The following is a 21,458-nucleotide window of genomic DNA, read 5'->3' as shown; positions in this document are numbered from 1 at the left end:
AACTTCCCTCCCGCGCCCACCGCGTTGAACAGGTGCAGCAGTTTGTTTCCCAGTGACGGGAGCAGGGCTCTGTAATAGGGGACAGTGAGACCGTCCGGGCCCGGGGCCTTGCCAGGTCTAGCGGACTTCAGAGCCGACTGGAGCTCCATCATAGTGATTGGTTCTTCCAGCAACTCTCTCACCTCTGGGTTCAGCTTCGGCATTCGGGAGTCTGAGATGTAGTTCAGGGATCGGTCCGTAGTTAGGGTCGGGGAAGTGGGCGGGAGATTGTATAGGTCCTGATAAAAGTCTTTAAATTCGTTTGAGATTTGCTGAGGGACAGACACCTTCTCTCCCTTGCGTGCAGTAATATGCGGTATATACGACGCTAATTTCTGTGAATGGAGCGCTCGGGCTAGCATCCTCCCACACTTATTACCCGATTCGTAAATCGTGCGCCTACAGATCTGCATCGCCGCTTTGGCCTTGTGTCGCAGTAGGTCTGTAATATGACCGCGGGTGGTATTCAGCTCAGATGTGATCTGTGTTGTTTGAGTCTGTTTATGTTGTGCTTCAAGGGTTTGCAGCTTCTGTAGCAACTTGTCAAGTTGCTCTGTCCTCTGCTTCTTCAACCGCGACCCATTTTTAATAAGTATCCCTCTCACCACTGCCTTGTGGGCCTCCCACACCACCCCCGGGTCACTGTCTGTGGTGGCGTTCGTGTTGAAATAGTGTCCCACTTCCCTCACAACCTCTATCATAGTGTCTTTGTCTTGCAGTAGGCTCTCGTTTAGTCTCCACGGGTGTCTTCGATCAGTCAGGGTGTTCGTCAAGTCGTATACTATTTGTATCGGCGCATGGTCCGACCAAGTGATGTTACCTATCCGGGTTTCTCTAACCGCCGATAGGTGCCGGTGAGGGATCAGGAACATGTCAATCCTTGAGTAGGATTGATGGGGTTTCGAAAAGAAGGTGTAATCCTTCTCACCCGGGTGGGTCAGACGCCAAATATCTACCAGTTGATGCTCATGGAGCGTTGCGTGCACCCGTTTACGGAGATCTACCGACAGAGCTGACCGCCCAGCGGAGGTATCCTCCAGCGGGGACAGGGGGATGTTGAGATCCCCTCCTATTATCAGTTGTCCTGTCATAAAGCTCGTCAATTGGGTCAATCTCCCCGCGAGAAACCTGTCTTGTCGGTCGTTAGGGGCGTAGAGGTTTGCGATTGTTACTTGTGTCTGTCCTATGCGCCCCTTCAGGAATAGCGAGCGGCCCTCCGGGTCCGTTTTCATCCCTTCTAGAGTCCACGGGACCTTGGCCGATATGAGGATGGACACCCCCCTAGACTTTGTCTCCGTGTACTGTGAATGGTAAACTATGGGATAAAATCTATTCTTTAATACTGGGAGGTTGTTGTTTCTAAAATGTGTCTCCTGGAGTAGGACCACGTCCGCCCTCATCCGGCGCATATCATGTAGGAGCATTCTCCTTTTCTCCGGGATATTCAGCCCCTTGACATTTAGTGATACTACTGTCAGCGTGTCCATGCTCGCAACTCGGGGTAAGGGGAGGGGAGGGGGGGGGGGTAAGGTCAAAGTCGTGGATTAGGATCTCTCAGAGGAGGTAGAGCTGAAGAGAGAGGAAGTGGGCAGGAAAAGTTCCTCCACTGAAGGACAGCGGGGAAAAGAGAGTTAAGTTAGGAGGCCTGCACTAGAGTGTGCGGCCAGAAAAAAGGTATCTAAGTTAGCCTAAACGGCTATGACACTCGCCGGTCTTAGACCGGGAGTCGAGTGTAGGCCTATGTGGGTAGGTGGATAGACGAGCCCAGCAAGGCGAGCTCCCGGGTCCCGTCTCCCCCTTCCCCGGCCCATAGTAATGGTGGTATCTATGCAAGGCATTGCAATCAAATCATTATGTCATTTGGTGTAGTTGGTAACAGATAGGTCCAGTTTTGCACAGCAACATGGAATCTAATATCATATCTACTTATATTTAAAAAAGGAAGCAACAACAGCATTAACAGCCCCCAACGTGGGGGGGGGGGTGATCCCCGTCCCAACATAGCTAACATAGCAATAATAACATTCAGGACAACAGCTTCTCTAGGGCCATCTCAGCAACCCGCCCTCCTCCCCTCTCCTCCCCATGACATGTGTGTTCGAACAGCATCCCTTTTGGGTCTCAACATATGATGCTCTACTATACCGCCTGCCCCATTGAGTAACTGTTTCACTCGTCTATCTCCACCCCTGTGGGTATAATCCACCATATTGTTTAGGCATTATTCAAGTCAGCCTGCCTCTGGGGGCAGCTTAAACAATGTCCCATGGGCCCATGAGTCTCCGGTCCTGGGTGGGGTATCCAACGACTGTGGGCTCCCTCGCGCTGCAGTGTCAGACAATGTCAGAGATTGAACTGGGGTCTAATAGGTAGCCATCCCCCACCCCCTTGTATGAGGGGCCATATTCCCCGTGAGACCGGTGTGTTTCTCCCTCCCATGCAGGGCTCATGCGGATAACGTATGCCCCAAGGCTCCAAGATCTTGTGGCGCTTTGAGTTTGGTTAGGGCTCTCTTGATCAGTTGCCATCCCCCTCCCCCTCCCCCCTTGGGCATAGTGGCAGTTGGACTCCGCCGGGGTGAGGGCTCTCCCACTAGTACTGCTTGGCGTCCACTCCCTGCCTCTTTATTTATTTTTATTTTTTATTTTTTTTTGTCCCCCACCTTTTTTGGGGGGGGGGGGAGGGGGGGTCCAGCAGGGGTGAGTGCACGCTACAGGTGCCAGGCGGTTGTCCGGCCTTCAATGTAATAAGCCCCCTTTGGGGCGCGGGACAATGTTGTGCGGCAGAGCAGCATAATCTAGTGGGGGGGGTGAATAAACATAGTATGGGCAGCGGGCTGCGGCCTGAGGCCTACTCACAGTTCAGTCGCGTTGTCCTCCTCCTGAGGGGGCTCTCCGTCTTCCCCGGCCCTGTCTCTGCTGGCGTGGTGGGTATGGGGCTCCGGCATCGTAGGCGCCTGATCTTCCGGTCGGCCTTGGCATCAGCTGTAGCCAGTTCGGCACAGGAATCCGGTCCGCTCCCAGGAATAAGAAGAGGCCGGGGAGATCCGCTGGTGTCTGCAATGTGTAGGCTCGTCCTTCCTTCCGGAATGTTGCTGACAGAGGGTATCCCCATCTGTACGTAAATCCGTTGTCCTTGGCCAACTCTAGCACGGGCTTCAGCATCGCTCTGCGGCGCAGCGTAGCTCTTGAGAGATCTGGTAGTATCTTCACCTGGGCCCCCTCCACTGCAATCTCCCCGCGCTCCCACGCCATACGGAGGATCCTTTCCTTCTGCGCGTATCGCAGCAGTCTGCACACCACATCTCTGGGCCTGTCCTGCTCTGGGTTTCTCGGGCCCAAGGCCCTGTGCGCGCGGTCCACCTCAACTTCCTCCGTCGGCTCACCCAGGATCTCTCTGAATAGGCCTTGCAGCCTCCCATCTAGGGCCTCCGCTCCCACCATCTCCGGGATCCCGCGGATCCTCAGGTTGTTGCGGCGGCTTCTGTCCTCAGCATCCTCCAGATGGAGCTGCAGGGCGATCGCCGTGTCTCGGTGTTGGTCTCGCGCCCGCTCCAGGCCCGTGACCCTCTGCTCCAGGTCCGCTAGCGAAGACTCGCCCGTGGACACTCTTTCAGTGAGCGTGGAGACCTCCGCTCGGACCTCCTGGAAGTCGCGGCGATGCGTCTCCTCCAATCTCAGGATGATGGCCTCAATATCCGACCGCGTGGGCAGGGCCTGCAGGAGGGCACGGATGTCCTGCTCCACCGTCGGGTCTCCCGGTGAAAGGGCCGGGGATGCCATGTGTCTCTCCGGGGACGCCGGCGACTCTGCAGGTATGTTCGGGTCCTCCGGGCTAAAGGTCCACAGTTCCCGCTCCAGGACCTCCGGCGGTGTCTCGTCTGGCGCGCCTCGTGGTGCTGCCGCCGCCGTTTCTGCTCCAGTAGGCCTCTGCTGTCTGGGCTGAAAAAAGTCGTGTAGATCTCCCGCAGTTGCTCCAGAACGGGTCACGCGGGTTGACGGTTTGGTTCCGCTCTTCTTGGCAGATTGCATGCCGAGTTTTAGGGTATTTAGACCGGTAAAAGGGGGTTTCAGGCCAGGAGCTCAGCTAACTAGCAGCCTCACTCGGTCATGTCCAGGCCACGCCCCTTTATTAGTTTTTTACAAGTACAGGTACATTGATCCAAAAGGGAATGGCACAGTAGTTGGAACAACACAGGCATATCATGGCACACAGAAATGCAATCAATTCCCATCCCTCCACTGTATTTCCCTCCCACAAACAAATTGCCCCGTTCCCTCAACGGAGGAATCGGAGAACCCTTTACTTCCGGGTAACCCAGTCGGCCCGAACATGGCCGCAAGTAATAGTTGTCCTCCTCGCACGGAGTTACCTTTTAAGGTCAACCATAACCCATACACACTCCCACAAACACGCTCTCACACCCTCAAGCATCCATCCGAAGCATCCATCCGACCCAACCCCCAAACCCCCCCCCGTAGCTTGGGCAGCTTTACATCTACCTAAATCATGTAAGTGAGAAAGCCGACAGCTGGCAGGGAAAAGGTAAACAGGTTCAAGTGAGTTTGTTCATTGCCCACGTATGTCAATGCAACAGGCTCACCCTCTTTAGCTGCACATGCACACTTTCTGTGCCCCTTCACCTGAAAATGTGAAAAAGGACAGTCTTATATAAATCATGGAGCGATTTGTATTGAGATTCACACTGCCTGCTGCATTGACAGTGCACTGGACCTTGTGATCAGGTCAAACCAATCCAATTTAATTTTTTTGAGTATACTACTAATATTTTATACCACAGTGCTGCTTTGGCTAGCATTTGATATGGGTCCATGTTAGCTAGTAAAACTCCAATTTGGTTCAGTAGATACATAGTTGGCTAAAGAACAGATGAGCCTGTGGTTGTAAATGGGGTTCATTCAGAACAGAGCCCAGTCACTAGTGGTGTAACAAGTCTCTGCACTGCGTTCTTTCTATATAAAATGGTTTGTGGGTGACATAACTGAAGGTTTGGTGGGTAAGGCATGTATTTTTTCAGATAACACAAGCGTGCAATAAGGGTTAATATGAGCAGTTTAACATGGAACATGACTTGGCATTGCCGGAAAATTGGTCAGAGCGGTGGAAACTGCAGTTTAGCACAAATGATTTCTATTGCAGAGTGTCATTGGTCAAGCTTAGACAAGCGTGTATACATGTCCGATACCTCAATGATCGCTGTGGAAGCCGACAAGCACTTTAGTACCCACCGCTACTAAAGCGATAGCAGCCGTCTTCTGGGCCTTGTGCCAAGCAGGTTCCCTTCTGCCAAGTGAGCACAGAGGGCCGCTTACTTGCACTGCTATCATTCACAAAACTTCTTGAATTGCATTCTCTTTTTATTGATTACAAGGTGTTCCGTTTGGATGAGGCAGGCTGGTGACATCACAATCTCATTGTTCAACCAAAAACTTACATGAAAAGCTGCAATAATCATTTGCACCAATTTTAGTATATAGGAAAATTGTGACAAATTCATGAAGAAATAAAGCTATGGCAAAAAAGACCTCCTCCCTGTTAGTGCATTGCATCTTTGAAACCATTCTGCCACAAACGTTTGGTGCCAACCCCATTATCAGTTTGGTGAGAACGACAAGTACCTGGCTCCAGCAGCCTCATGAGATATTTACAGATATACCCGGAAGTAGCTGGAGAAGACCTGGCGTCATCAGGGAGCCAGCTGCAAAAATCCAAAAGAGACAGCCACCTCCCAATAACATCAGAGAGGAACGTGGAGGATTGGCAGATCACAGCAGGACAATGCAGAATTTATTTGAGCTCAACTCAGCAAACAAGGCAAGAAGAGGTTAAAGCCCAAGCCTGGAAAAACTAAAAGGTTTTCCCTTGCAGCAGGGCTGTGCCCACCCTACAAGGGTTACCCGCTCATCTCCATCACAAATCTCCCTCACAGAATTTTATTTTGAAGTGAACAAAAATACACATCATGTCTACATTTTATAGCAACTCTGGGCCAAGTGTGAATGAGACACAGAAAACAATGCTTTATGTGTCTCCTTGTGGTGACCAGCGTTTTACAATACAGTAAAAACAACGGTCACCAGTGTGTGCGAATTCAGCCAAGTTTTCTCAGCGTTAAAGTGGTTGTAAACCCTCACGTATACCCAGTGAGATGACTAGCCTCAGGCCTTACACAGATCTAACCAATCCTCTAAGTTATAGCCGTTTATCTACAGCTATCTTTCCACTACATCAATTTACAATGCAGAATTTACACAGGATCTCTTTGCTCTGAAAAACAGGGGGCGGGTGCTGAAGTGACATCAGTGAGGAAATGATTGGCGAGAAGGGACATACCCTCTTTACACCGCACACATGAACAGAGATGAGACTTTCAATCTGCTGGAGGTCCCTCCGCTGTTACCTTTTTTTCCCTCAGTGTCAAGAAAACTTGTCAGAAGTGACTCATGCTTACATCAGAGGGATGAAGCAGCAGGGGAGGACACTGCTCCTCCCTCCCACCGACCCCCCCAACGATGGGACACTGCTCCTCCCACCGACACCCCCCCCCCCCCACGATGGGACACTGCTCCTCCCACTGACCCCCCAACGATGGGACACTGCTCCTCCCACCGACACCCCCCCCCCCCCAACGATGGGACACTGCTCCTCCCACCGACCCCCCAACGATGGGACACTGCTCCTCCCACCGACACACCCCCCCCCCCCCCCCCCACGATGGGACACTGCTCCTGCCACTGACACCCCCAACGATGAAGCATCGTTTATCCCCTGTGATGCAAGAACATTTCTACTTCCATTGGCCACAGTGCAGCCCCCCCAAAACATTTGAAAAACAGTAAACTGGCCCTCAGGGTAGAAAGTTTGGAGACCCCCGCTATAGAGAAATATACTTTGGTTATAAACCTCAGATATGAAATATGAACACTTTAAAGTAGAGCGCCACCCTTGGCACTTTTTGGGGGAGGGGGGGTACCCATTACCACTTCCGGCTCAGATCGCCACGACAAACTAAGCTGGAAGTTCGGCTCCCTTCTTTGTCCGCAGTCTTCTGGGACACATCGCAGGTCACAAAAGACTACGGAACCATTGACAGAGCACAGCACGACTCACGCATGCGCTATAGGAAACAGGCTGTGAAGCTGCCAGGCTTCACTTCCTATTTCCAGTACTAGAGATGCTGGCACCTGCACCCGTAGCCGATTGAAGAATCCGCGCCAGTAAGGACATTACGTGATCTTATATTATCACTTATATTAACCCATTCCCGCCGACCGTATGCACATATGCGGCCTCAGCTTTCAAGGGTTATCCGGGGGTGATGCATACAGCTGCATGCATCACCCCGGTACCGTTGTTTTGTTTTTTAGAGCGGGTGGTCGGCTCTTTAGGGATAACAACCAATGTGGCTGAAAGCCGCTCGGTTGTTATCCTGGAGGAAGAAAAGGGTACGTCCCCCCACAGCCGTTCCTGGAAATGGCTTGGTTTCAGTCTCCTATGTGTACACACGGAAGCAACACCACTTTGGTTTACTCGGCTGCCAATGGCACCGAATAAATAAAAACACACACACACACACACACACACACACACACACACACACACACTTCAGAATTTACGTTTTTTGACCCCCGATCCCTCCATAAAGAGTACCTGTCACAAGGGATGTTTACATCCCTTGTGGCAGCAATAAAAGTGATCAAAATGTTATTTCTTTTTTACAAAAACAATGTATAAGTTTTATTTTTATAGCACCCTGTGCTCGCGCAGCAAAGAAAACATACACAAGTCATGCCCGCATATGTAAACGGTGTTCAAATTACACATGCGAGGGATCGCCTAGGGAGATTTGTAGGTACCGTAGTTTGTCTCTATTCTACATTCAATTTCATAGCATGACACATTAGGGATCTATTTTAGAGGCCAATTTTTTTTATTCATGAAAGTGTCTTTTCCCAAAAAGTTGCGTTTGAAAGACCGTTGCGCAAATACTGTGCAACATAAATATTGCAAATCGATTTATTCTCCAAGGTCTTTGCTAAAAGAATATATATAATTTTGTAGCAAAAAATACAGATATAGCTTCTGGCTTAAGTTTTTTTTCTGAAGCCTGGAGCTCCTCTTTGGAGGGAGGGGTCCCATGACTGATAGTGGCAAGAAAGTATGTGAACCTTTAGCAATCAACTCATTTTATGCAGTTTAAGCGGGGGTTCACCCAAAAATCAACTTTCTACCATTAGATCCAGCATACTGCTGCCATCTGCAGTATCCCATTTTTTTTGTACTTATCGTTTTATCAGCCGTTGTTATCCGGCTCCGAGCGGGGATTCCTTCCGGGTATAGGCGTTCCTAAGCCAAGTGGAGTTGATTGACGGGCTGCTAAAGCGCGTCACGCCTTCCGAAAATACCCGAAGTGACACTCGAGTGTTTACGGCGCCTGCGCAGTTAGCTCTACACGGCAGGCGCCGTAAACACCCGAGTGTCACCTCGGGTATTTTCAGAAGGCGTGACGCGCTTTAGCAGCCCGTCAATCAAATTCGCTTGGCTTAGGAACGCCTATTCCCCGCAGAAATCCCCGCTCGGAGCCGGATAACGGCTGATAAAACGAGAAGTACAAAAAAATAAAAATAAAAAAAAAAAGTTTTTTGGGTGAACCTCCACTTTAAGCTGATAACATACAAACAATTCTAATTTATCATGTCTTTATTGAACACACCCATTAAACAGTAATTTGTGCGGGTTCCTGCACAATGTCTATACAAATCGCCCCCTGAAGTCAGTAAAAGTAATGCAGGAAGTGCTTTTGGGAATTAGGTCAGCGCTGCACCGATTCAGACGCTGCCATTGCCAGCAATAGCCACCGATTTGACACGTCAAATCAGACCAATGTGAACATAGGCTTAAAAACACACAGAAACAAATCACAAAAAGCAAAGCGATTGCCAGAATTGCATGTGTAAAACCCAGTATTCAACAAATTCCAGGCGCCAGGTCGCCGTTGCGCCTAGAATTATCGACCTGGCGCCCATGGCAGCAGAGCTGGGGTATCCTGACCGCGCATCCCCCCACCCGCGATCTCGCCATTCCACGATGGCCGCTAATTGAGGCAGCGACTTTGCGCCCTATGCTTCGAGGGGGCTGGAGCGAGGCGAGCTGCCTGCCGAGATGCATAGATGTCATGGAGCCACCGTCAGCTGTGCGGGCGCTCCGCCTCTGGCCGCCTCTCTCCCCGGGGATTTCCTCTGAGGGGGCGATGCCACCTATGTAACTGCCACGGGGAGACACAGGAAAGGAGCTGGCCGGAGGCTGCAGAGGAAACACAGCGGTCACGTGATCACACAGAGCGCGAACAGCAGGTTATGGTAAGAGAAGCCAAAAATACTAAAATTTAAAACCATAATTTATAGGATTGTTGCACTTACGGTTCACACTAGCACCACTGAGTTAGGGCACAGGCATATTGATCACTTTGCAGCCACTGTGCCCATCAATTGTCACCACTGTGCCGTGCCATCAAACGCAGCCACTGTGCCGTGCCATCAAACGCAGCCACTGTGCCGTGCCATCAAACGCAGCCACTGTGCCGTGCCATCAAACGTCACCACTGTGCCATCAAACGTCACCACTGTGCCGTGCCATCAAACGCAGCCATTGTGCGATCAATTGTCACCACTGTGCCATGCCAAACAAAGTCAATGTGCCATGCCATCAAACACAGCCACTGTGCCATCAATTGTCACCACTGTGCCATGCCATCAAACGCAGTCACTGTGCCATGCCATCAAACGTCACCACTGTGCCATGCCATCAAACGTCACCACTGTGCCATCAAACGTCGCCACTGTGCCATCAAACGCAGCCATTGTGCTACCAATTGTCACCACTGTGCCATGCCAAACAAAGTCAATGTGCCATGCCATCAAACACAGCCACTGTGCCATCAATTGTCACCACTGTGCCATGCCATCAAACGCAGCCACTGCGCCATGCCATCAAACGCAGCCACTGCGCCATGCCATCAAACACAGCCACTGCGCCATCAATTGTCACCACTGTGCCGTGCCATCAAACGCAGCCACTGTGCCGTGCCATCAAACGCAGCCACTGTGCCAACAAACGCCGCCACTGTGCCATCAAACGTCACCACTGTGCCATCAAACGTCACCACTGTGCCGTGCCATCAAACGCAGCCATTGTGCGATCAATTGTCACCACTGTGCCATGCCAAACAAAGTCAATGTGCCATGCCATCAAACACAGCCACTGTGCCATCAATTGTCACCACTGTGCCATGCCATCAAACGCAGTCACTGTGCCATGCCATCAAACGTCACCACTGTGCCATGCCATCAAACGTCACCACTGTGCCATGCCATCAAACGTCGCCACTGTGCCATCAAACGTCGCCACTGTGCCATGCCATCAAACGCAGCCATTGTGCTACCAATTGTCACCACTGTGCCATGCCAAACAAAGTCAATGTGCCATGCCATCAAACACAGCCACTGTGCCATCAATTGTCACCACTGTGCCATGCCATCAAACGCAGCCACTGCGCCATGCCATCAAACGCAGCCACTGCGCCATGCCATCAAACGCAGCCACTGCGCCATGCCATCAAACGCAGCCACTGCGCCATCAATTGTCACCACTGTGCCATGCCATCAAACGCAGCCACTGTGCCATGCCATAAATTTTTATATCAATATAAATAAAGCTTTGTCGTTAAAAAAAAACAAAAAACCTGTCTCCTAACTTTTTTAGCTGGCTCCTAGATTCCAAGCCCTGGTAAAACCCATACAATGAGATTCAGTTGTATAGCAGAAATTGAAGCGCACAGACATTGCAGGTGATGTGCACAGGAATGCAGTGCAATCTCTGTTGTGAATCACATGCGTTATCTGCATGGCACCAGTGATGGGATCTAGCCTTGGTTTACACTGCTGTGACATGTGATCTGACTTGTGAGACCCCAAATCACATGACGTCAAATTCAACGTTTCCCTATGACAGTGGTCTTCACTGATACTACACAAGATGCTCCGACTTTACCAAAAGTTCCTGCATTACTTTGGTGAGACTTGGGTGCGATTTCAGCCCTTGTACAGACTCCTAAACAGCATCCAAGTCAGAAGGAAGTCGCAACTTCACTTCACCGTCCCACGCCATCTGGAGAGTGATCTAGAAGGGGCTACCATGTGTGTAAACAAGCCCTTTCCCTCCCAGCAGCTTCTCTGGAAACCTGTGCAGGGGAGACACTATTCACTCCTCCAGCAGAGAGATGAATTCCAGGGCCAGTGTTTGCTAGAGTGGAAGGTTTAGTAGCGGTGCCCCATGAGGTCCACACATCGCCTTCTCACACACACACCGCTCAGGACTTGACGAACAAAGGACAGAAGACATTGCACAAGTCAGGAGCCGAGCACAGGAAGTGGGGAGAAGGCTGAGGCGCTCAGTCAGCACACAGTCATGCGGTGCGGGATGAGGCAGACTCATAGAGGCATAGCAGGCCAGGTGTAGTGTGGAGAGGACCGGAGCAGGCTGATACACACACCCCACTATGGCTGGGCACAGCTTCCCTCTATCGGCGCCATGTGTCTATCACTCACCCGTCCCCACAGCATGGAGCGCACTCACCTCTCACCCTCCGCCCCCGGCCTGCTCACGAAGTCTTTTACACAGCCGTCTATGTAGCACCTGAGCGAGCAGCGCTCTACTAGTAGCGTGAGGTATAGATGCGGAAGTGATGTAGCGGAAGGGGCGGGGCTTAGCGTGTGACTGTCAGCGCTGTTTATTATGGCGAGGATAAGGGAGAGCGGCGTGCCATGGTGAGTGCGGGAGCTGTCAGCGTGCAGCGCTATGGGCTGTCACCGTGCGCTAGTAATAGGGTGCTGTGTGCTGGCGGATCCTTAGTCGCTGGGGGTCCTCACCATACAAAGACAAGTCAGAAACTCACATCTCAGCAGCTTTGACATTCAAGAAGAACTCTGCTAAGAGTAGGGAGCTGCAAATACTGGAGTTGGTGACTTAAAAAATTAGGAATGAAGCAGTCTATAGGATTTGCGCTGTCCTCCCTGCGGCCAAGCTGCGACTTCCTGATGAAACTGTGCATGCGCGAGATCACGCGGAGGAGGGAGACTTGTCCTGCAACCTCCTGGGATGTGTAATGGGTGAGGGAGGCTTTCTACTTTTGCCACATAAAGCCTCATACACACATTTCTGCAGATTTTTGTCTTCAGATTTATCAAAACCATGTAATATGAGGTCAAACCTTAAAGCGTAGGTCCGCCTAAAAAAAAAAAAATCTTAAAAGCTAGCAGCTACAAATACTGCAGCTGCTGACTTTTAAAAAATGGACACTTCCAGGGTGCCCGCGATGTCAGCAGCCAAAGCCAATCAATCGCCCGGCTCTCGACTGCCCCGCCGCCATCCTTGGTGAGGGAATTAGGAAATGAAGCGTTGCGGCTTCACTTCCCGGTTCCCTACTGCGCATGTGCGAGTCACGCTGCACGTCCTAACTGGTCCCCGCTGTCTTCTGGGACCTGTGTGTTTCCCAGAAGACAGCGGGGGTGGGGGGGAAGGGGCGTGATCCCTGCGGGAGTCTATGTCCGGAAGTGGATGCAAATACCTGTATTATACAGGTATCTGCACCCCCCCACCCCGAAAGGTGCCGAATGTGACACCGGAGGGGGGAGGGTTCCGAAAAACAGAGGTTCTATTGTTGTGTGGACCTCCGCTTTAAGGCTCGTGTACACGTGACCTTTTTACAACCTCTCCTGAACAATTTAACTTGACAGATAGTAACCCACGTTTAAAATGTCAGTTTTGCTGCGTTTACATGTCGCGTTTAGCCACGTTTGCGTTTAGAAGCGTTTTTAAAAAAATTGCCAAAAATGAAAATCGCCTGTAAACAAAATGCAGCTAAATGCGAGTTACAGCGTTTAGCCGGGATTAGAAGTGATTGGCGCTTGAAATGCCTGTAAGCTCAGTTTCTGAACCCATTTTGTTGTGTTCCAAAAAAAGCCTCTAAACACAACTGCCTAGAAAAGACTATAAACGACCCTGTGTACAGTTAAAATGGTCATTAAAAACCATCGTGTGTAGGCTCCAGAGCATTTTTCTCGGCCTGAAAAATGGGCATTAAAAATTTAGAACATGCTCTAAATTTTTGCGTCGTATTTCACGTTGTCGTTTTTCACGTCGTGAAAAACGGTCGTTTGTAGGCTTTAACGACGTTCAAAAAAAACGCACATGCTCAGAAGCAAGTGTAGCGCTACCCCCGCAGGAGCCGCTGGTTCGTTGTTGGGATCGGCATATTAAGTTACCTCAATGTTGTCTAGGGGTGCAGCTGATGAATAAGTAGTGAGCGAATGTCCAATACACAAAGAAAGGGTTTTCAAATGCTTTATTTCAGGCCCAACATAGCCAACATCAACATGCAGTAAGAAGGAAAGGTTGATGAAGCGATAGAGAACTTTGCAGTATCAGGCCTGGATATGAATAGAGCAATCCTGCTCTCAGCAGCACGATAATAGTAGTCACTCTAGCCAGAGTTGGTGAAGTGCCCCCGGACAGACTTCTGCCACAAGCCTGGCAGCCGAAGTGTCACTTTAGATTGCTGGGAGGAACAGGCCTCTGCCACAGACCTGGCTCTAGGGCCTCTGCCACAGGCCTATTACTTGGATGAGCTAAATGGACGAATTGAGCGAATCCTCCCAGTAGATTGAACATAGGTCGCCGAATGACAGCAAAGAGTACCTGTCAGCATTCCGGTCAACCTGCCTCCGGGTTCTCCTCAAGCCGACCCCCAAATCGAGCGGCACCCAGCCTGGGATCTTCTCAGTAAAGTGGGGGACCCAGTAAGTCACTGGGGCCCCTCTCAGCAATATGGAGCTCTGCGTAGCATGCGACCCCGGCCTGGAAGGCCATCGCCGGGGGCCGTTGAATGGTGGATGCCGCACCTGGAACCTGCGGGAAGAACCAATATAGATGGCGTCTGCCACAGATATACCTCTCCCCAGCATGCCCCACGAGGGAAAAACTCCTCTAATTGGCTGCTGGGGAAAAGTGGCTCTGCCAGAACCCCTCTAGCGCCACCTGTCGCCCAGGGGTGGAAACAACACCCCTGGAGCGCAGACTGACCTACAGGACAGTTCAGGAATGACAGCAGCCCACAATTTAGCAAATTGTGAATGGGAGTAAAATAACTCTCCCATTCCCCACTAACTTTAGCGTAGTGCCCATACTGAAAGTAAGGGGCGCTACATAAGTTATGAGACGGGAGCACTAGTTCTGGTAAAACTAGCGTTTGTAATGGAGATAGCACATTCGTCACGCTGTAACAGACCGAAAAGCGCAAATCGTCTCTCGCCAAACTTTTACTGACACGAAATCAGCAAAATCAGCCCAAAGGGTGTCTCCATCTGAATGGAACTTTCCCTTTATAGTGCCGTCGTATGTACATCACCGCGCTTTGCTCGAGCATTTTTTTTTTTCATGATCGTGTGTAGGCAAGGCAGGCTTGTTAAGAATCACGTCTGAAATGAGGGGAAGCTCTGCAGATTTTATCATTCCTTAATGTGCAAGCTAAAATTCTGTTTTTTATTTTCTTTGCATGTCCCCCTCGGATCTACAGCAACTGCAGATGTACCTGCACATCCGAGCAGTTACATGTTTTGCAAGGACAGATGAGCGGTCCTGGACATAGACAGTGGGGGTTATTTATGAAAGGTAAATCCACTTTGCACTACAAGTGGCAAACTACAAGTACAAAGTGCATTTGGAAGTGCAGTCTCTGTAGATCCGAGGGAGACATGCAAAGAAAAAAAAAAAAGCATTTTAGCTTGCACATTAAGGGATGATAAAATCAGCAGAGCTTCCCCTCATTTCAGATCTTTCCCTCAGATTTACAGTGGCTGCACTTCCAAGTGCACTTTCAGTGCAATTTTAAGTGCACTTTGCACTTGTAGTGTAAAGTGGATTTGCCTTTCGTAAATAACCCCCATTGTGTCCAGCGCTGCTTATCCAGCCATGTACCCAAGTATTTTCTCTGTATATGATGAATTTTGGTGGTGGATGACCTTTTGTGACCTTGTGAATCAGCCCACTACACACATTGTGGTAATGCTTTATATGTGTTCCAACACCTATATCAACATACTGAGGGTCCATTCACACCAGCAGGCATGCATTTTGGTGTACACTTTTTTTACGCATACTTTTTTGAACTCTATATGTAGTAAAGGGTTATGATGTGATAAATGTATACCTGGATAATTTTTCATAGCACACAAACAGCACTGTGGATCGATCATTAAACACAATCCATAGGTGTGATATAAACCACCAGATGTTTCGTGTAGGTTGTTTATATACAGTTTTGCATACATTCCATTATCGCCATTTAAAAGGGTTACAATTTAAAATTCACACATTTTTGTTGTTGATTGAGTTTTATCCTTTAGATTTCAAATGAATTGAGTGATTTTAATGAATGTAAGTTGTGTTTATGTGCACTAATACAAATTTTAGGGTATTTATATAGAAAATATTATGTTGATAAACATTGCACAACTATCATAGGATGTACAAAATCACAAGCACATTTTATTCCATGGCTCCTGCACTTTCAAAAACATGTATGGTTTAGGGCAGGGGGTTGGCAACCCATTGATTGCGATCTAACCATCGACTGCAGGCAACCGTTGGGTAGATCACAAACACATCCCTGCCTTGCTGATCCTTCCCCTCTGCCTCCACCTCTCTCATCTTCACTGCAGAGCAGAGAGTAGGAGGCAGCATAGTACTGGACAGAGAGTGGGAGCTGCTTTCAAGTTAACCAGCATGTGATTGGTTGCTAGGATTCGTGGGCGAAAAGTCAACTCTCTGTCCAGTACTGTGCCGCCTCCTGCTCTTTGCTCTGCTGTACACACACTTTCTCCCACTTTCTACACATTGGTGTGCTTGTGAAGGGGGCAAAGGACGCTGCTGAGGGGTAGGACAGAAGACACTGTGGGAGGCAAAGGAAACTGCTATAGGGGCCAGAGAACACTTATTTGGGGGGCACAGGACACTACAGTTGGGGGTGATATGAAGGGAGTGCAACATTATGACAGACAGATCAGACACTTTTGACACATTTTTGGGACCATTGACAATTATACAGCGAACAGTGCTATAAAAATGCACTGATTACTGTGTAAATGTCACTGGCAGGGAAGAGGTTAACACTAGGGGGCGATCAAGGGGTTAACTGTGTTCCCTAGTGTGTGTTCTAACTGTGGGGGGACTGACTATAGGAGATGACAGATTGTCATTCCCAACTAGTAGGAACTGTAGGGCTGTGAAAACATTTTTTCCTTAAACTTCCCTCTTAAAATTGGGGTGCGTGTTATATGCCGATAAATATGGTAATTAGTATTTTAACCACTTTCCGCCCTCTATATAGCAGAATGACGTGCGCAAAATGGTTTAGTTATCATCACTGGACGTCATATGACATCCATCAGGATAAACCGCGATTGCGCGCCTACGGGGTAATCGTTGGTGTGGTGTGTCAGTCTAACACACTGCATCACCGATCTCTGTAAAGAGTCTCTGACATAGGCTCTTTACCATGTGTTCAGCTGTGTCCAATCACATTATTTTATACTGACACTGACAGATGCGTGTAGAGGAGAGCCAATCAGCTTCTCTCCTGACAGGGGGAGTCTGCGCTGATTATCAGTGCGCCCCCCCCCCCTAGGATGCCCATCCATGCTCATAAAGGATGCCCAACCAGGACCACCAGGTATACCCATCCATGCCCATTAGAGATGCCAATCAGTGCCCATCAGTAATGCCTGCTAGTGCCTCCTCATCAGTGCTGCCTACCAGAGTCATCTACCAGTGCCGCCTATAAGTGCACATCAGTGCGGCTTTTCAGTGCCCATCATTGTCACCTATCAGTGCCACCTATGAGTGCACATCAGTGCTGCTTATTAGTGTCACCTCCTCAGTGCCCATCAGTGAAAGAGAAAACTTACTTATTTACAAAATGTTATAACAAAACAAAGAAAAACATTTTTTTTTTTTATTTCAAAATTTTCTGTCTTTTTTTGTTAAGCAAAAAAGAAAAACCCCAGTGGTAATCAAATACTACCAAAAGAAAACTCTATTTGTGGGAACAAAATGATAACAATTTGGTTAGGGTACAGTGTTGCATGACCGAGCAATTGTTATTTAAAATGAGATCGTGCTGAAAGCTGAAAATTGGACTGGGCAGGAAGGGGGGGAAGTGCCAATATTGAAGTGGTTAATGAGTGAAATAAGTACCGTATTTATCGGCATATAACACACACAGGCCTATAACACGCACCTTAATTTTAGAAGGGAAGTTTCCGGAAAAAAAACGTACATTTTAAATAAAGAACTTTGAAGCAAAATAAGGGTCAGTGCCCATCAATGCAGCCTGATCAATGCCCATCTGCAGCCTCAAAATTGCCCATCAATGCAGCTTGATCAATACCCATCTGCAGCTTCACAATTGCCCATTAATGCAGCTTGATTAATGCCCATCTGCAGCCTCCCCATTGCCATGAATGCAGCCTGATCAATGCCCATCTCAGGGAGGGGGGTGGAATGAGCACCGTCAGATTACACACAGCGAAAATCTCCTGTTTACTCGACAGCCTTTTTAACCACTTCAGCCCCGGAAGAATTTACCCCCTTCCTTACCAGAGCACTTTTTGCGATTCGGCACTGCGTCGCTTTAACTGACAATTGCCCGGTCGTGCGACGTTGCACCCAAACAAAATTGAAGTCCTTTTTTTTCCTACAAATAGAGTTTTCTTTTGGTGGTATTTGATCACCTCTGCGATTTTTATGTTTTGCGTTATGAACAAAAAAAGAGCGACAATTTAGAAAAAAAATCAATATTTTTTACTTTTTGCTATAATAAATATCCCCCAAAAATCTATAAAAAAATAAAAAATTTTGGTTAAAAAAAATCGCAATAAGTGTATATTGATTGGTTTGCGCAAAATGTCCCCTATTTTGCGTCTACAAAATAGGGGATAGTTGTATTGCATTTTTTTATTTTTTACTAGTAATGGCAGCGATCTGTGATTTTTATAGTGACAGTGAAATGCGACGGACATATCGGACACTTTTGACACATTTTTGGGACCATTCACATTTATTAGTGCTATAAAACTGCACTGATTACTAGGGTTATCCCGATACCACTTTAAGACCGATACTTTTTTTCCAAGTACTCGCCAATACCGATACTTTTTTTTTATCTCATGTGACAGCGGCACATGTGTCAGTATTTTTTTTTATTTTTTATCTTTAACAATTTGTTTTTAATTTTTTACAATTTTTTTTAAAATTTATTTATAATGCTTTTTTTTTTTTAAGGGGGGGGGGGGGTGGACCGTGTCAGTGTGTTTTTTATTTTATTTTTTTATTTTCTACAATAATTTTTTTTATTCTTTGTTTTTTTTATTCTTTATTTTTTTATTTATTTTTTAAGCCCTGTTGGGGGGCTTTGGTGAGATATCAGGGGTCTTAACAGACCTCTGACATCTCCCCTTTGAGACAGAGAAAGGGACTAGGGACACATGTTCCCCAGTCCCTTTCTCAGCAGCATCAGCTGCGCTGAAAATGAAAGGAGAGAAGACAGCGTCTTCTCTTCATTCATAAACTGAAACATTGTAAACACAGGTTACGATGTTTCAGTTATGTGAATGGACAGAGTCAGTGATCACTGAGGCCTCGTACACACGACAGAGTTTCTCTGCAAAAACCAGCAAGAACCTTGCTGGGAGATATTTTTTTGCAGAGGAAACCGGTTGTGTGTACATTTTCGTAGAGGAAACTGTCGAGAACCTCGTCGAGCCAAAAAGAGAGCAAGTTCTCTATTTCCTCGACATGAGTCTGATTTGGCTCGTTGAGATACTCGACGGGCTGGTTTTCGACGAGAAACTTGAACGTCTGTATGCTAAGAAACCCGCGTTTGCTCAGATTAAAGTATGAGACGGGAGTAAAAGTAGCATTTGTAATGGAGATAACACATTTTTAAAGCTGTAACAGACTGAAAAGTGCAAATCGTCTCTTACCAAACTTTTATTTTTTACGCAAACACATGAAATTAGCAAAAGCAGCCCCAAGAGTTTAGCCAGTGGAATCAAACTTCCCCTGCCGTTGTATGTGTTGTATGTCACCGCATTTGAGAATGAGGAGATTTTGGCTTGACTGTGTGTACGCAAAGCAAGCTTGTCGAGTTCCTCGACAAGCCGAACAAGGAACTCGACGAGGAAAACAATTTTCGCCCGTCGAGTTTCTCGGTCGTGTGTACGAGGCTTGACTCTGTCCATTCGGAGCAGTAAGTAGACGGATTTACCGGCTCCTACCCCGCTCTCCATCCTGACAGTTCCAGGGGGTGGAGGAGGAGCACGGAAGGGGAGAGAAACACGGTGGGATATACGGAGGGAGAGAGAAACACGGGGGACACGGAGAGAGAGAAAAACACGGCGGGGGACATGGAGGGAGGGAGACAGACTGCAGCAAAACGGAGGGAGGCTGTATCGGTAAAGCATCGGGAGCATTTGCCCGAGTACAAGTACTCGGGCAAATGCTTGGTATTGGTCCCGATACCGATACTAGTATCGGTATCGGGACAACCCTACTGATTACTGTATAAATGTGACTGGCAGGGAAGGGGTTAACACTAGGGGGTGCTGAAGGGGTTAAATGTATTACTTAATGTGTGATTCTAACTGTAGGGGGAGGGGACTCACAAGGGAAGGAGACAGATGTGTGTTCCTCTGTACTGGGAACACACATCGGTCTCCTCACCTGACAGGACCATGGATCTGTGTGTTTACACACACAGATCTACAGTCCTGCTGTGATTGCGGGAAATCGCGGGTGCCCGGCGGACATCACGGCTGCCACGCACGCGCACTGGGTCACGCGCCCCCCAGATGGCCAGGACGTCAAATGACGTCCATCCAGGATGGAAGATCCCATCTGTGGACGTCATATGACAATGGGCGGTAGGGAAGTGGTTAATACAAACATTGGTCCAAGTCTGGCCCAGGAGACGGGACTTCCTATTACAGAGGCCGCTGAGTAAACAGGAGATTCTTGACCTTTCTGAATTTAATTTTTTTGGCAGATGATATTTGCCCTGACCTGCTAGTGGCCACCCTTGAGATAGCTGTATCCGGTCTACTCCCAAATAGATTGGATCCGTTGTCTGGTATCTTCCACCAGTTCTTTTTAAAAAATGTTAAGGCAGGATTTGCCAACCATGGCTTTAGCCATAATGCCCCTCTTGCCGTGAACGCAGGGTTCACTGCTCTTGAAAAACATCAACTGATGTCTACGACACATCCGACACAGAGTCTGCCACCAATTTCAGCTCTTATAAAGATGTTACCACTTTGTCTTTTCACTTCTTTCAGAAGGGATTCTTTAAAGGGTTACTATACTTTTCTTTTCAATTTGCAATATGATTATCAGAATGTGTACAGAACACCCCCTTGAAACATCATTTTCTGCTTGTGTGACTGGCTCACTGATTTTCCTAGAAATCTGCACCAAGATACAAGTCAGATTTTTGGCATCCACTGCAACAAAAATTACATTTTTGGTAAGATACTCCCAAAAGGAAATCACGTATAAATGGATGCAGACCCTACCACTTTCCTCGGAGTCCTGCTGGTACAGCAGCTGGTTGATAATTATGAAACCACTCCCATTAGACTCACTCAGCACATGGGCTGGTTATTGCTGGTTTGCCGACACCTGCAGATGCTACAGTGTGTAGGAGCACTTCAGATCTAGATCTAATTTTCGGACTAGAGCCTCCTTGAATGTGACAGCAAGGTGACATTTCTTGCCAGCTATATTAATGATGCATCCACCATCGGAGAAGACTGCAGCAGGTTGACCTTTAGCTTTTCCAGGGTATAAAGTTGTGACAACCGGTTTATATGGGTATTTTTCTCTGACCCCTACCATTCTTCCTGGAATAACTCCTCCAGTTGTTCAGTGAAGGGAATGAGTACTTTGTAACCTTGTGGAGAGTTTCCTCTACTTCACCCCAGGCAATTGCATCCTTTCTGCCCTTGCAAAAAGGCTCTATTGGGCAATCTTCAAGCTTGTGGCCCCTTTAACGCTTTCTTCCCATGGCAAGCTTTCCAATTTGGACACCACCTACTGACTCTGGTTGGAAGTGCTAGGCAATTTAGCCATGAATGGGGAGTACAGGCTTCATGTATTAACTCCTTGGCCAATTCTTTAATCAAGTGGCTACTTTCCAGACATCCCCTTCTTTGCTCCAAGTGGACTTGACATGCTAGCTTGTCAAGCAATGACTTTCCACTAAAAATGCAGCAACCATTAGGGCTGGT

General features: G+C 48.3%; 2 protein-coding genes across 3 annotated transcripts in view; one reads left to right on the top strand and one right to left on the bottom strand.

Annotated features, from left to right (window-relative positions):
- Positions 1-11,775, bottom strand: part of SLC39A10 (solute carrier family 39 member 10) — a 100,522-nt gene extending 88,747 nt beyond the window's left edge. The window contains exon 1 of the mRNA XM_040357083.1: positions 11,695-11,775. The gene's annotated coding sequence lies outside the window, so the exon portion shown is untranslated. The remainder of the gene's footprint in view (positions 1-11,694) is intronic.
- Positions 11,776-11,783: 8 nt separating this feature from the next.
- LOC120943665 overlaps positions 11,784-21,458 on the top strand; it is a 39,698-nt gene continuing 30,023 nt past the window's right edge. For both annotated transcript variants that reach the window (XM_040357084.1, XM_040357085.1), the window contains exon 1: positions 11,784-11,885. In XM_040357084.1, the coding sequence (XP_040213018.1) occupies positions 11,883-11,885 (3 nt within the window). In that variant the 5' untranslated portion in view covers positions 11,784-11,882. The remainder of the gene's footprint in view (positions 11,886-21,458) is intronic.

Source organism: Rana temporaria, chromosome 6 (genome assembly GCF_905171775.1).
Source record: "Rana temporaria chromosome 6, aRanTem1.1, whole genome shotgun sequence".
Classification (NCBI taxonomy): domain Eukaryota; kingdom Metazoa; phylum Chordata; class Amphibia; order Anura; family Ranidae; genus Rana; species Rana temporaria.
Note: the sequence above shows the minus strand (reverse complement) of the source record. Positions and strands in the feature narration are given on the sequence as shown.